The 14,515-nt window shown below is 35.6% G+C and overlaps 1 protein-coding gene across 1 annotated transcript in view; it reads right to left on the bottom strand.

Annotated features, from left to right (window-relative positions):
• The window catches only part of frmpd2 (FERM and PDZ domain containing 2), a 38,291-nt gene extending 28,396 nt beyond the window's left edge, over positions 1–9,895 (bottom strand). Inside the window, exons 1-13 of the mRNA XM_052113283.1 lie at positions 9,763–9,895; positions 9,508–9,671; positions 9,247–9,312; positions 8,946–9,119; positions 5,530–5,599; positions 5,376–5,445; positions 4,806–4,944; positions 4,571–4,642; positions 4,259–4,433; positions 3,879–4,014; positions 2,097–2,235; positions 1,642–1,794; positions 159–344 (exon numbers count right to left, since the gene is read on the bottom strand). Of these exons, the coding sequence (XP_051969243.1) occupies positions 159–344; positions 1,642–1,794; positions 2,097–2,235; positions 3,879–4,014; positions 4,259–4,433; positions 4,571–4,642; positions 4,806–4,944; positions 5,376–5,445; positions 5,530–5,599; positions 8,946–9,119; positions 9,247–9,312; positions 9,508–9,671; positions 9,763–9,895 (1,677 nt within the window). The remainder of the gene's footprint in view (positions 1–158; positions 345–1,641; positions 1,795–2,096; positions 2,236–3,878; positions 4,015–4,258; positions 4,434–4,570; positions 4,643–4,805; positions 4,945–5,375; positions 5,446–5,529; positions 5,600–8,945; positions 9,120–9,246; positions 9,313–9,507; positions 9,672–9,762) is intronic.
• Positions 9,896–14,515: the final 4,620 nt, after the last annotated feature.

Raw genomic sequence — 14,515 nt, 5'->3', positions numbered from 1 at the left:
TGTGTTCTACTGAAGAAAGAAATGCATACACATCTGGGATGGCATGAGAGTGAGTTAATGATAAATTAATTTTCATTTTTGGGTGAACTATCACTTTAATGTCTTAAATATTATTTCAATTCTAAATGTATCAGTGGTTTGTATATGTGTTTACTCACAGTCGAGGTGATACTGGTAGTCTCTCTCCACTGAAATCTAAGGCTTGCGGTGCGGGAGTTATTTATAACTTCATACACAATGATGCCTTTGGCACAAACTCCCAGGACAAGCTCTTCAAAGACAGGCTTCTTCTCACGGGTCACACGGTGAAACAGCACTCCGTACTCTGGAAGCTGTTGAATAGTCTGTGGGGGAGTGAAGTCAGTGCTGCCAAGTTAATTTGACAGATTATGTAATGTAGGACATCCACTACCAAGCATCTTAAACAGAAAAGCTATTTAGACTCAATGGTATCTATAACAATGTTTGGCCAATAGCCAGTCTCTGGCTAAATCCAAGATGACAAGAAGATGAAAAACATTTGTCACAGCAGACAAAACAAACACAGTGGTCATATTTTCCATCCAAATAGGCATAAAGTACAAGTAAACATGTGGACACACCTGGTCATTTATTATTAATATTTTACACATTTTACCATAAATGGTAACTATACAGTGACCACTGAGAAGCTAAATCAACACTATCTTTTAGTGCATTTTTCAGGTTGATTCTGCAAAGTAGATACCCTAAATATAATTTAAACATTTCTACTAAATGAATTGAAAGAGTCAGAAGGTCTTTAATGTCATGATAAACATAAATTCTGTTAGGTACACTACCGTTCAAAATTTTGGGGTCACTTGCCTGAAATGTTTCTTATGATCTTAAAAACCTTTTGACCTGAAGGCATATGCTTAAATGTTTGAAATGAGATTTGTAGATAAAAATATAATTGTGCCAACATATTAATGTATTTAATTACAAAACAAAAATTTTATAAAAAAAAAATAAAAAAAAAGGTTTTAAAATTGATGACTTGGACCAAATAATCAAGAAAAGCAGCCTTTAAATGCCCAACATAGATGGGAACTCCTTCAGTACTGTTTAAAAACATCCCAGGGTGATTCCTCAAGAAATTGGTTGAGAAAATGCCAAGAGTACATGTCTGCAAAATCTAGGCAAAGTGTGGCCACTTTGAAGATGCTAAAATATAACATAGTTTTTTTAGTCACAACATAATTCCCATATTTCCACTAGTTGTGATGACTTTACTATTATTCTAAAATGTGAAGAAAAAATACAAATAAAATAAAGAATGAGTAAGTGACCCTAAACTTTTGAATGGTTGTGTATGTCTAAACATTTGACTGGCTCTGTATGTATATAGTGGCTCCCATTAAGACAATTTAAAAAAATGTATTACTATTTTTGTATTTATTTATTAGATTACATAATATCAAACCAAGTAGCATCTGCAAACAAATGACACTAAACTAAAGTCACATTTTCCTAGCATTAACTGCTCTATATTTAATTGGTCCCCAAGGTTATTTGAGTGGATGCCATTTCCCTTCAGATGTTCTCACAGATGTATTTTGTAATTGTATGAAAAGTAAAATAAACCATGTGTAGTGTCAGAAAGAACAGAATGAATATAACCTTGAGAAACTCTAGCTCTGACTCGTCAGCAACCATGTTTGCATTGTTGGCATGTAACCGCAGCAACTCTTCTTTCAGGCAAGGCATTGCCATTTTCTGCAAAACTCTCTTAGAAACATAGTGCTCTGGCTGATAGTAGTTTTTCCCATAAACCTTTCAGAGGAGACAGAAAAGCTTTTTATCATGGTGAAAATGTGCTAAAAACAGTGCTTTTAGCATCAATCTTTAGCAGTTGCTTAGTATGTATTTGACCTAAGTTCTCAATGCTTCCTAAAGGCATTTTATTTATTAGCATTTGTTTTAATCTTCTCCCATGATGTCATCACTATTTTATGGGTGTGACATCATGGCACAGATAGCGAGGCAGAGACTACAGCTTGAAAACCTGTATGACTGTAGCCCTGAGAATAAACACACGCCATTGTGGAAAGGCCATCATGTGATAGCTGGAATACCTCGGGCATACTGTCCCCAAACTCGGCTTGGAGAGCCAAGGCACCAAGAAACAAGCAGGTCTCCTCATTACAGGGTAACCTGTCTTCCAAAATGTCCCGTCTCAACTGGAGATAGTACTGATGACAGGTCAGCTTGTTGCTGTGGCAATAAACACAATGGAGTCCAAGGTTGGGAAACAGTACAGGTAAAAATACACTATTAATCCTTCAATGCATACTTTGAGTCTTTAGTGATACAGGACCTCATCCCATCTCCTTTAGCTCATCCATTTATTTGGAGTTTCGCCCATACTTTTTTAGTGTTCCTAAGCCTTTCTCTTATGAATCTTCTAACAGTAATTGCATTAAAAATACAACAACTACTATTACAACTCAAATATTCTGCACTATGGTGGTGAATTATCAGTATCCCATATGTGTGTACGCATTCATATTATACATGTTATTTGTTACTCAATGTAGTGCTGTTATTTCAGTGATTGACTTGATTTACATCTGACAAAGAAGCAACATGGATGTAAACTATAGCAAGTGTAACAGGTGAACAGTATGATATGACTACTGATGTTTGGCTGTACAAAAGTAATTCTGTTAGTTGTATACAGGGTTGGGAGGGTTGCTTTTAAAATGTATTCCACTACAGATTATATAATATATGCTGTAAAATGTAATTTGTTACGTATTTCGTTAGATTACTCAAGATCAGTAAAATACTCTTAATATTAAGATTACTTCTTCAGCACTGGTCAATTTTTTCACTTGTTTTGACTATAAAAACAAAAAAGTATTGTTAAAAATATATTCTCAGAAAAACCTAAATATCTTATGCAGCGTTGTTTCTAAAAGCAAGATATATCAAATTGATCTTGTTTTAAGAATTTTAGATTAATTTTACAGGAAAATAATACAGGAATTATCATCAAGAATAGATTTTTGCCCTAATATCAAAGGTCTTACTAGAATAAAAGAAACGATGATCCAACGTACATTTTCTTGATAAAAAAATATGATCGTGTCTTGTAACATGTAAAATGGCTAGAAATAGCATTTTAGCTTAGCGTAAAGCTGACAATTTAAATAAGGTTTATTTCGATTTCTTTTGCTCCAAACTTACTTAAAATTTCTTTGTCTGCTCGTATGAATGTAACACATCATAAGAAAGTGTTTCACCGCTGTTCAAATTAACTTTGGATCACATCATTTATATGTCTAAATGTTTTCCATCTGAAAAGACTAAATAGTAACTGAAACAAATGACAATTAAATGCAAAGTAATCTCTTCAGTAATCAAAATACTTTTTGAATGTAACTGTATTCTAAATATCAATTATTTAAATTGTAACTGTAGTGGAATAGCCTACAGTTACTTTATATTTTAAATACGTATTCCCATTACATGTATTCTGTTACTCCCCAACCCTGGTTGTATGTCAATAAGTCTCAATTAGACTCAATAATGCCTGAGAAAATACATATAAACATACATCTTGTGTGTAGTATATGTGTTAAGTGTAGCTCAATATGCCAGTTGCGTCTCATACAATTTCAGTGTTGAAGTATTTATTTGTTGCACCATCTCTTTGATATATGAAAAATAAAACAGAATATAATCTATTATTTTCTAATGCTTTGAAAATTTTACACTATCTGGGCATTTTTTTTAGATTTGAGATTGATATACGTTTACATATAAGTATGTAAAAATGTTTTTGTCAAAATGCTCATGCATTTAAGGGTTAAACAGGTCTGGTACAGCAAGAACAGGGAAAGAAAGAGACTTACAGAAGAAGAGAGATGTCATTCACAAAAAACTTGACGCGGAAATGAAGCACAAATGTGGAAGTGGGCACTTTTTTCCAGCTGTAGGGGGCAACTTTTGAAATTTTTGTTTCATTGTCAAGAAAGAAAAATTCATCATCTGAAGAAGAAAAAAAGGAAAATTAAAATAGTAAAAACTTAACTGACATTCAGACCTAATTTTTCAACATCAGAATTATTTAGAATTATGTAAATAAAGTTGTGACTACATGCATGCTAAAATTCAGTAATATAGCACTTCTTCTACACTTTCTTGTATGACATTGCTAAAAAAACAAAATAAATATTCTGAAAAAAATAAAAAAAAGACCAAAGATGTCTAAAATACATTAGATGTGCATTACCATCACTGTAAGCAAGGCCAAAGTAAAAATGTTCCACAAGGTTTGAATGAGCGATGATCATATCAAAGACATCCCCCCCTCTCGACTTGACATCACACTTGATGAGAATGTTCTGTCCATTTGGCATTATAACTGTCAAGTCCCTTTGGTTTGAACTTGATCTCCCTCTGTTTGACTGCTCAGAAAGAATGAGAGAAACAGTGGAAGTAAGCGCAAAAGGTGATTCTTTCTATGGTACCAGGCTGCCTATGTTATTATATGACACATTATTTGATACAGATACAATACAGAAACTAGGGATGTTAAACTGACCACAATAGAATTAGGCAGCTCTAAAATGACGAGAGGCTCCTCCAACATTCTGATGAACTCTGGGCCATTTCCCTAAAAATATGAACACACATAAGCATTTGTCCTACTTGGCAAGCTTGACAAACTAGGAAAAGAGAAATAGGAACATTATAAGGAAGAGCCAGAAAGGCACATCATTTTGGATTTTATGTTTATATTTTGTTTCTTTATTAAAGGCAAATTTACTTAACCTCACCTTTATTTTCCTTCCATTAAGGCTAACTGAGGAGCCATATAACTGATTTGTCCTTGAGTTGAACAGGTGATGTCTGTCGAGACAAGGACTTTGGGTCAGCCAAGTGCTATTACAGCTTCTCTGCTGTGAACTGTGACAACTTCTGGAAAAGGAAGAGCAGTAAGATTAGATCTAAATTTAACAGCTAATGGAAAAGCAATGCTAAACGCACACGTTACAATGCAACAAACAATATAACCTTGCATAGTTAGAATAGCTAAATAGGCCATGCATTCAATCAAATTCTATGACGTTTTGGTGCAAAACAAATCACCATTCCAGTTTGCTTGTAAATGCCTATTTGACCTATGTCATAATGTGAATAATTTTGCACTTTGTCAGGTCTATGGACTGTGTGGTAAATTCAATGTTTATCTTTTTAGCAATTTTGTTAGCTTTTAGCTGTGTGTTACATTGATGTCCAATGTAAAATCCTAAAGATTTTAGAGTCCTGAAGCAAAACCAGTAGAGAACCAATGCTTAAAACACGTGGAAGCATTACAGAGTCATAAATTGATCACGTCTACTCACCTGTTAAAATCTGCTTGTGATGGTGTGCTGTTCCCTTTTACAAGCCAAACAAAGTTTTGACATGAAGCACCTAGTGCATAAGAAGAGGTTTAAAAAGGCATTTTTACACAAAGAGTTTACTTTGTGAGGTTGTGTTGGGTTGTGTGAAACATGCCTCTAAGTCTTTCTCTAACCATCTGGCTTCGGTCTGTGAGACGAGTTGCATCATTTGGGGGTTTTTCCACCTAGAAAATCAAAATCTGCAAGTGTTATTTCAGGAATTATGATGGATGCAAGAATTAAAGATCAAAGATAATACATGAAATTATTATATGAAATCCAGCAACTAAACCTAAAACAGTCTGCAGTTTTGACTTTCACCAAATTGTTAAGCCAGTAGCAAGCCAGCAATCAAATAAGTTGTAAGCATGTTAACATTTACAGATATGTTGCAAATATGTTTTGCAATGACTTTTTTTTTCATGTGCAAAAGAAAATGAACCATAGCTTAGTTTATAGTTATCATATAAATAAATAAATATATATATATATATATATATATATATATATATATATATATATATATAGATAGATAGATAGATAGTTAGATAGATAGATAGATAGATGTGTGTGTGTGTGTGTGTGTGTGTGTGCGACGTGCATGCATGTGTTATATACAGTTGAAGTCAGAAGTTTACATAAACAGGTTGAAGTCATTAAAAAAATGTTTTAACCACTCCACAGATTTCATATTAGCAAACTATAGTTTAGGACATCTACTTTGTGTATGACACAAGTAATTTGTCCAACAATTGTTTACAGACATATTATTTCGCTTTAAATTTACTATATAATTATGTCAAGCCTTTAGACAATTAGCTAATTAGCTTCTGATAGGCTAATTGGCTAATTTGAGTCAATTGGAGGTGTACCTGTGGATGTATTTTAAGGTCTACCATCATACCGCTCAGGAAGGAGATGCATTTTGTCTCCTAGAGATTAATGTAGTTTGGTGTGAAAAGCACAAATCAATCCCAGAACAACAACAAAGGACCTTGTGAAGATGCTGGAGGAAACAGGTAGACAAGTATCTATATCCACAGTAAAACGAGTCCAATATCTATATAACCTGAAAGGTTGCTCAGCAAGGAAGAAGCCACTGCTCCAAAACCACCATAATAAAAATTATGTGGATGTATTGAAGCAACATCTCAAGACATCAGCCATGATGTTAAAGCTCGGTCACAAATGTGTCTTTTAAATAGACAATGACCCCAAGCATACCTCCAAAGTTGTGGCAAAATGGACAACAAAGTCAAAGTATTTGAGTGGCCATCACAAAGCCCTGACCTCAATCCGATCCGATCCGAAAATTTGTGGGCAGAACTGAAAAAGCATGTGTGAGCAAGGAGGCCTACAAACCTGACTAAGTTACACCAGTTCTGTCTGGAGAAATGGGCCAAAATTTCAGCAACTTATTGTGAGAAGCTTGTGGAAGGACACCCAAAATATTTGACCCAAGTTAAACAATTTAAAGGCAAATCTACCAAATACTAACAAAGTGTATGTAAACTTCTGACCCACTGGGAATGTGATGAAGGAAATAAAAGCTGAAATAATTCTCTCTACTGATATTTCACATTCTTAAAATAATGTAGTGAACCTAACTGATCCAAGATATGGAATGTTTTCTACAATTAAATGTCAGGAATTGTGAAACACTGAGTTTAAATGTATTTGGCTAACATGTATGTAAACTTCTGAATTCAACTGTAACTATAAACTAAACTATGGTTTATTTTATTTTGCCCATGGACATGCTTTATAGGTAAAATATAATTGCAAAACATATTTGCAACATATCTGAAAATTCAATAGTATATATATATATATATATATATATATATATATATATATATATATATATACAGGTGAAACTTCGAAAAATTAGAATATACGTGCAAAAGTTCATTAATTTCAGTAATTCAACTTAAAAGGTGAAACTAATATATTATATAGACTCATTACAAGCAAAGTAAGATATTTCAAGCCTTTATTTGATATAATTTTGATGATTATGGCTTACAGCTTATGAAAACCCCAAGTTCAGAATCTCAGAAAATTAGAATATTACATGAAATCAATACAAAAAAGGATTTTAAATACAGAAATGTCGGCCCTCTGAAAAGTATAATCATGCATATGTACTCAGTACTTGGTTTGGGCCTCTTTTGCATTAATTACTGCCTCAATGCGGCGTGGCATGGATGCTATCAGCCTGTGGCACTGCTGAGGTGTTATGGAAGACCAAGATGCTTCAATAGCGGCCTTCAGCTCTTCTGCATTGTTTGGTCTCATGTCTCTCATCTTTCTCTTGGCAATGCCCCATAGATTCTCTATGGGGTTCAGGTCAAGCGAGTTTGCTGGCCAGTCAAGCACAGTAATACCATGGTCATTGAACCAGGTTTTGGTACTTTTGACAGTGTGGGCAGGTGCCAAGTCCTGCTGGAAAATGAAGTCAGCATCTCCATAAAGCTTGTCTGCTGAAGGAAGCATGAAGTGCTCTAAAATGTCCCGGTAGGCGGCTGCGTTGAGTCTGGACTTAATAAAGCACAGTGGACCAACACCAGCCGATGACATGGCTCCCCAAACCAACACAGACTGTGGAAACTTCACACTGGACTTCAAGCATCTTGGATTGTGTGCCTCTCCATTCTTCCTCCAGACTCTGGGACCTTGGTTTCCAAATGAGATGCAAAATTTGCTCTCATCAGAAAAGAGGACTTTGGACCACTGAGCAACAGACCAGTTCTTTTTTTCTTTAGCCCAGGTAAGACGTTTGACATTTGAAGCCCATGTCCAGGACCCGTCTGTGTGTGGTGGCTCTTGATGCAGTAACTCCAGCCTCAGTCCACTCCTTGTGAAGCTCCCCACACATTTGAATGGCCTTTTCCTGACAATCCTCTCCAGGCTACGGTCATCCCTGATGCTTGTGCACCTTTTTCTTCCACACTTTTCCCTTCCACTTAACTTTCTATTAATGTGCTTTGATACAGCACTTTGAGAACATCCAACTTCTTTTGCAATTACCTTTTGAGGCTTTCCCTCCTTGTGGAGGGTGTCAATGATGGTTTTCTGCACAACTGTCAGGTCAGCAGTCTTCCCCATGATTGTGAATTCAACTGAACCAGACTGAGAGACCATTTAAAGGCTCAGGAACCCTTTGCAGGTGTTTTGGATTAATTAGCTGATTAGTGTGTGACACTTTGAGCTACAATACTGAACCTTTTCACAATATTCTAATTTTCTGAGATTCTGAATTTGGGGTTTTCATAAGCTGTAAGCCATAATCTTAAAAATTATATCAAATAAAGGCTTAAAATATCTTACTTTGCTTGTAATGAGTCTATATAATATATTAGTTTCACCTTTTAAGTTGAATTACTGAAATTAATGAACTTTTGCACGATATTCTAATTTTTCGAGTTTCACCTGTATATATATATATATATATATATATATATATATATACTGTATGTATATATATATATACTGTATATATAAGTTAGTTACATATATGTTTTATTTTACCTGTAGTACATCCTCTGACATCTGCCTGATTACTCTCTCTGGTCGGGAAAGGAGAGCATTCTTATGATGTTGCTCACACGTCTCCAGCACTGTAAGTAGGTTCACCCGTTTGAGAGCCACGTCCTCACACATGCTCAGTAAGAGGCTGTTCAGATTGTCACTGAGCTGGACAGGCTAGTAGCAGAAGAGTTACAATAAATTATTTATATATTAAGATTTGATTTTATCCTTCGAGAATTGATGGAATTGTGAAAAGATTTGATGATGTAAAATAGAGATCAATACAACTTTGAGAACCCACTTGATTTTGAGGAAGTTGATAATCCACTGTCCAATAGAGTGTCATGCCCAGTGAGTAAACCACCATCTAAAACCAAAACAAAGAAATACTACATTTTTTCTTTTGTAAGTCTTCTTGAATGACATTTTGGCTCTCCAATATTGGAAATCTCACATTCTTAAGAGACTTACCACCCCTTCCCTTAACCTTCAAGGCCACCCTATTAATCTCATTCACCAGAAGGTCTATCTGAAAAAAATCTATACTTCTGGGCCAACTCACCTTCTCTTTGGCCTGCCTCCTGGTGGAAGAGTTCCTCTGTGACATTTCTGGGGAAGTAAATGAGCTCATATCCTCAGAACGACTGCAGGTCTTAAAGGCAATGCTGCCGCTTGTGGAAAGGAGCATGGAACCAGGGCTGATGACCAGGCACATGTTGCCAGGATCTGAGAGGGAGAGAAAAACTTTGACATACTCTACATCAAGACTTTGCAAATGGAATATACTTTGTTGGAACTGAAGGATAAGTCCCTGTACCTTTACTGGAGATGTCTATCAATACTTCTGTTGCACCCAGGAGGAGAGCCCAAACCTCATCCTCCTCCAGAGGCGCTCCCCGTGACTCCAGCACCTCTGCAAGGGTCACAAATGTGCTCATTCTGCAAACCATGGGTCACACACACACACACACACACACACACACACACACACACACACACACACACACACACACACACACACACATAAAATATTGATTAATAGTTTATTGAGATGTACGTTCTTTTCTCAATTTGCTTTTAAGGCACTGATATATTAACACTAGCTGACATTTAAATTACAAGTCTAATTACTGTGCTTTCTAATTCACTGTCAGTTGCCTTTCTGTTAATGTAGTTGGGTGCAATTGCTTTGGGAGAAAACAAGGGGGTGCTATAACATGTACTGTACTTAATACTAAGTTATCATCACCTAGGTCACCCTTAAGTTTGTGCAGCTGGTGTTTCGCATAGTGTTTTGTTGTGGGTTATGTTATGGCAGATAAACAAATGAGAGTTTTAGGGAAAGGGAAAACGAAGCAAAGTTTGGAGTCTTTTTAATTCTCGGTTGAGCTGGCCAACACCTGGATGAATCCCCATACCCCTTGAACACAACCAATCTATATCATATGAACAGATATCATGACGAATGGCAGGGATATGCAGCGAAAGTCAGTAAACAGGTACAACCTGCAATTGTGGAAGTTTTGAACCCGAAGATGAAAAAAACAAGTTGATTCGCCACAGTCCAAGAAGCTAACAAATTGTGTAGGTAAGTTTATAGTCAGAGATATGTAGCCCATTTTGAAACATGTTAGAGGAAATGAAACTTAATGAGTTTAAGTTACAGTGCCACTCACACTCAAAACTAATGTTGTGTTGAGAAGTATACAAGAGACAAAGATTATATTGCTTAAGCAGCTTGAGAAGGCGGAGGGCATGGCTCTTCCTATCGACTCCTGGACCTCCGCGCTACTGACAATACTGGTAATCCTTTGTAGTAGATTTAAGGGTTCGTTGTAGCAACGAGTAGTCTTATTTATATCTGTAGAAATGCCGTTATACATCGATAACCATCAGGAATATTTTCGGATTGTCCATGTGTGAAAAAGGCATCGATCCCAAGCCTAGTTTTGAGTCAAAAGTCCAAATATACAAATGTGCATTTTCTCTACCAGTGGTGTAGTATGTTGATTTCAAGCACCTAGTTATCATTGTCCCCCCAATATTGACATAATATCTATGCCGATGGATTAATGGCATGTTTTATTGTGACACTTTACCCTATATACTATGACAGCATGACCTAGTCTTCCTGATAATCATTCAAGAGTGTTCCCAAGAGCCAGCAACATATTTCCATTATCATTATGTCAGTCACATTGGAAAATAAAAATCTTCTTAAGCGGCAGGTTAATGTACTAAACTAAGCCACCACTTTTGTGACCATTATAGTGTCTTATCCAGTTTTACCAAGTGCAATTTGTGCTGATATAATGCAAACACACCTCTTTCAAAGTAATGTAGGCTTATTGTGCCTTTTTCACTAAAGTCAGTGCTATTTGCCTGGTGCAAATAATGTAATTTTTTTTTTTAAAAGTGATGTTGGTTTAGTTTTTAGAGATCATTGCAGCAATTCATGATATTATAGTTTAAAGTATTGAATCAGGTACCTGGACTGCAGTGTTGGAGCAATGCTAGGCAGTTTCTCAGCATTGTATGCCAGATTGCGGTAGTCTGCTGCATCAATTCCACAAGGAATCAGAACTGGCCTGAAAGGCAGGAAATTCTGCCGTACAAATTGCATTTAGCAATTGCCTGATTTGAATAATTCCTTTAGTGATCGCATGTTAAAACAACACATACAGTGCAGGAGTACTCTGTCTCTAGCTTTCCTCTTTAATTACCACAGGGGTAAAACAGCAGAACCTACCACATGTTGGTCTTCTGGCTTTCACACACTTGCATACAGGCCTGTCTTTTCCTTAAGTAATTGGTTTTGAGAGAGATTGGTGGATTTGCTCTAATGTGTCTCTAATGCTTCCTTTTCTTACAACCAAACTAAAAGCACAAGAAAAGTGCATAAAGATAGGCAGTTTTTGGCAGACAATGTATTTGATGTGTCAACTTCAGAAGAACTGAGGGGCAGTACGTTGTTCCATGCACTTGCATGCTGAAAGTTCGACCAGTTCATCAAGAGCTGGGGTACTTAATTAACATTCCGATTGGCTTACAAAGGTTTGTTCTGAACACTTTCAATAATACTTTAAATAATTTTAATACAAATTAGATACAAAGATTGGAATTTATTTTTCATTGAATCTATTAATCAAAATTGCTCTGCAAACACTTAGTGACTGGTTGCACACCATAGTGGATTACCTTGACATTTGCCTCTAAATGCTGTCGCTGGACTTCACTTGAATCCTTGAGTACAAACATGTCATTGGTACATTGATTTCCACAGACTCACTTTTGAATTAGATCTTCAAAATTAATGTTCATGTTATGATTCTTGACAGTATGATACTGTCTGTGTAAAACTGCACAACATGTTACATTAAAGCTGATATTAAGGCTGAGAACTTGCCATCACACATAATGTTTGAGCTGTATGAGATGTTAAGTGTGAATATGTTTGTATTGTGCAGAGTGTGATGTACCCAGTCTTTTAGCAAGAGATGTGTTGAAAAGAATAAAACAGAAAACTTTCACGGACAGAGGACATCATAACTGCAATGAATGAATAGGCCAAATCCAATAATAGACTGTACACTGTTAAACTTAATTTGTGCACCTACAAGAAATGATATAATGAAATTTACAGCCAGTTTGAAAAAGTTCTATAAGGGTTTTTCCTTGGAGGTATTAGACATTTGTGGTTATAATGCAAGTATAATGTAACAAATGCTACACTTGTGCACCAAATACAACTGCCAATAAACAGAGAACATGCCCATTCCTTTCCAAACTCCACTTCTTGATCATCTGAAACACAATCTGTTTTGTCTGCCATTACAACGGTTTTTCACATATTGGTGAATAATAGCATAGGATAATCTATTTATCTGTAAAAGTTATTGGAGCAGATATGTAACTAATGACTATTAAGGCACACAGGGAAGTAACAAGGCATCTTTACCTTTCTACATTCGATATACACAGACTTTTCCTCCAGATATCTTCAGCTCAGTTATAATCCTCATAAGCATTTTACTCTGTGGCTCTCACTTACATACCAACAACAGCACTCGTTTTATAATTATCCATTTCTCCAGTTTTACCATTATTATCCAAGAACATTTCCTCTGTTTCCTGATACTGTGATGTCGCCAAATGTTGCCACTGCGGCGTTTTGGCTAATTAGTCCTATTCTTAGAGACCAGCCATAAGAACTCAATTGGATTAGAGGAAAAGGTTTGACAGGTCAGTGGGCGACCAATCAGTGAGGCCAAACTCCCCACCAGCACTTAACTAATCTGACTCAAAGGAAGTGAGTTGTAACTCTATAGATTTCACTACTGTACAATATATTCCATATATTGTACAGTTAAATACATTATACATTCATATGATGCATACTTGGAATATAAAATGAGCTATATGATTAAAAAATGGTCTGTTTCAAATTTGAAATACCAGTAAACAACAACAACAACAAAAACAACAAAAACATATTTTCTTCGCCTGCAAACCCGGTTCTGATTCTGCATTGAATGCTATTTCAGAATTGGCTCAAAACTGATTTACTAGTAAAACTAACCCACAACTTAAGTGCCTAGAATGCAGCCATAATTAGACCACAACAGCAAAAATCTTCTGATCTGAGCTGAAAAAAATACTAAATTCAAAACAAACGATATTGCCACCCCCATTTGGGCGTGTCTGAACACCCAACCTATTTATACTTCAATGGAATAGTTCAAATGAAAAGTGGGCATTGCATGCCAGAATGGAGCCTTTTTGAAGCTTGAAAGCATAAGATGACACTGAGGTAGACAAAACCTACAAGGACACAGAAAAAGCATGTAACAGAGCCACCATTTTTTTTTCTTCCTAAGAATGAATTTGCCACTTCACCATCCGTTGCATTTATTACTAAAAGGTTCCATAAAGATTTCCAAAAACACTTACCAATTACAGCGCTCTTGAGCAAAAGACATTTTCCCACTCACATTTATCCAGCTGAATTTTTGTAGGATAATTTTTATTGTCTGCTTGATAATTCCCCAGACAATTGCCCTTCACAATGTTCCGTCAACAGCTGCTTACACAAACATACACTTTTATAGTTTTATCTAAGACTGATATTAGATAAAGATTTACAAGATTTGACAGCTTTGACAGGAAACCAAAAATCATAAATACACCTGTCATATAATTTTATTTTGTGCCTTTTATTTTTGTGAACAGTAATTATTAATAGAATTACATTTTAAAATAAATAATCAGATACAGACTTCTAAGAAGTAAAAGTAAGCAAGCATGCATAACTGACAATCACTAAATTTGTGTTGTGATCAATAGTTGTCTTCAGAAATTGAACCACCTTTTTTTGTTTCTCAATTATAGTTTCTTTGTAAAAAGGTCATATAACAATGCTGAAACACATGTAATAGAGTTGTAAAAGGAAAAGTTCACCTCAAAATGAAAATTCATAATTGACACTTTTACCCTCATGCAATCCCAGATGTACAGGACTCTTTTGATTTTGCAGAACAAAAATGACGATATTTAGAAGAATATTTCTCTGT

The sequence above is a fragment of the Xyrauchen texanus genome, chromosome 40 (genome assembly GCF_025860055.1).
Source record: "Xyrauchen texanus isolate HMW12.3.18 chromosome 40, RBS_HiC_50CHRs, whole genome shotgun sequence".
Taxonomy (NCBI): domain Eukaryota; kingdom Metazoa; phylum Chordata; class Actinopteri; order Cypriniformes; family Catostomidae; genus Xyrauchen; species Xyrauchen texanus.
The sequence above is the reverse complement of the archived record's forward strand: the minus strand, read 5'-3'. Positions and strand labels throughout refer to the sequence as shown.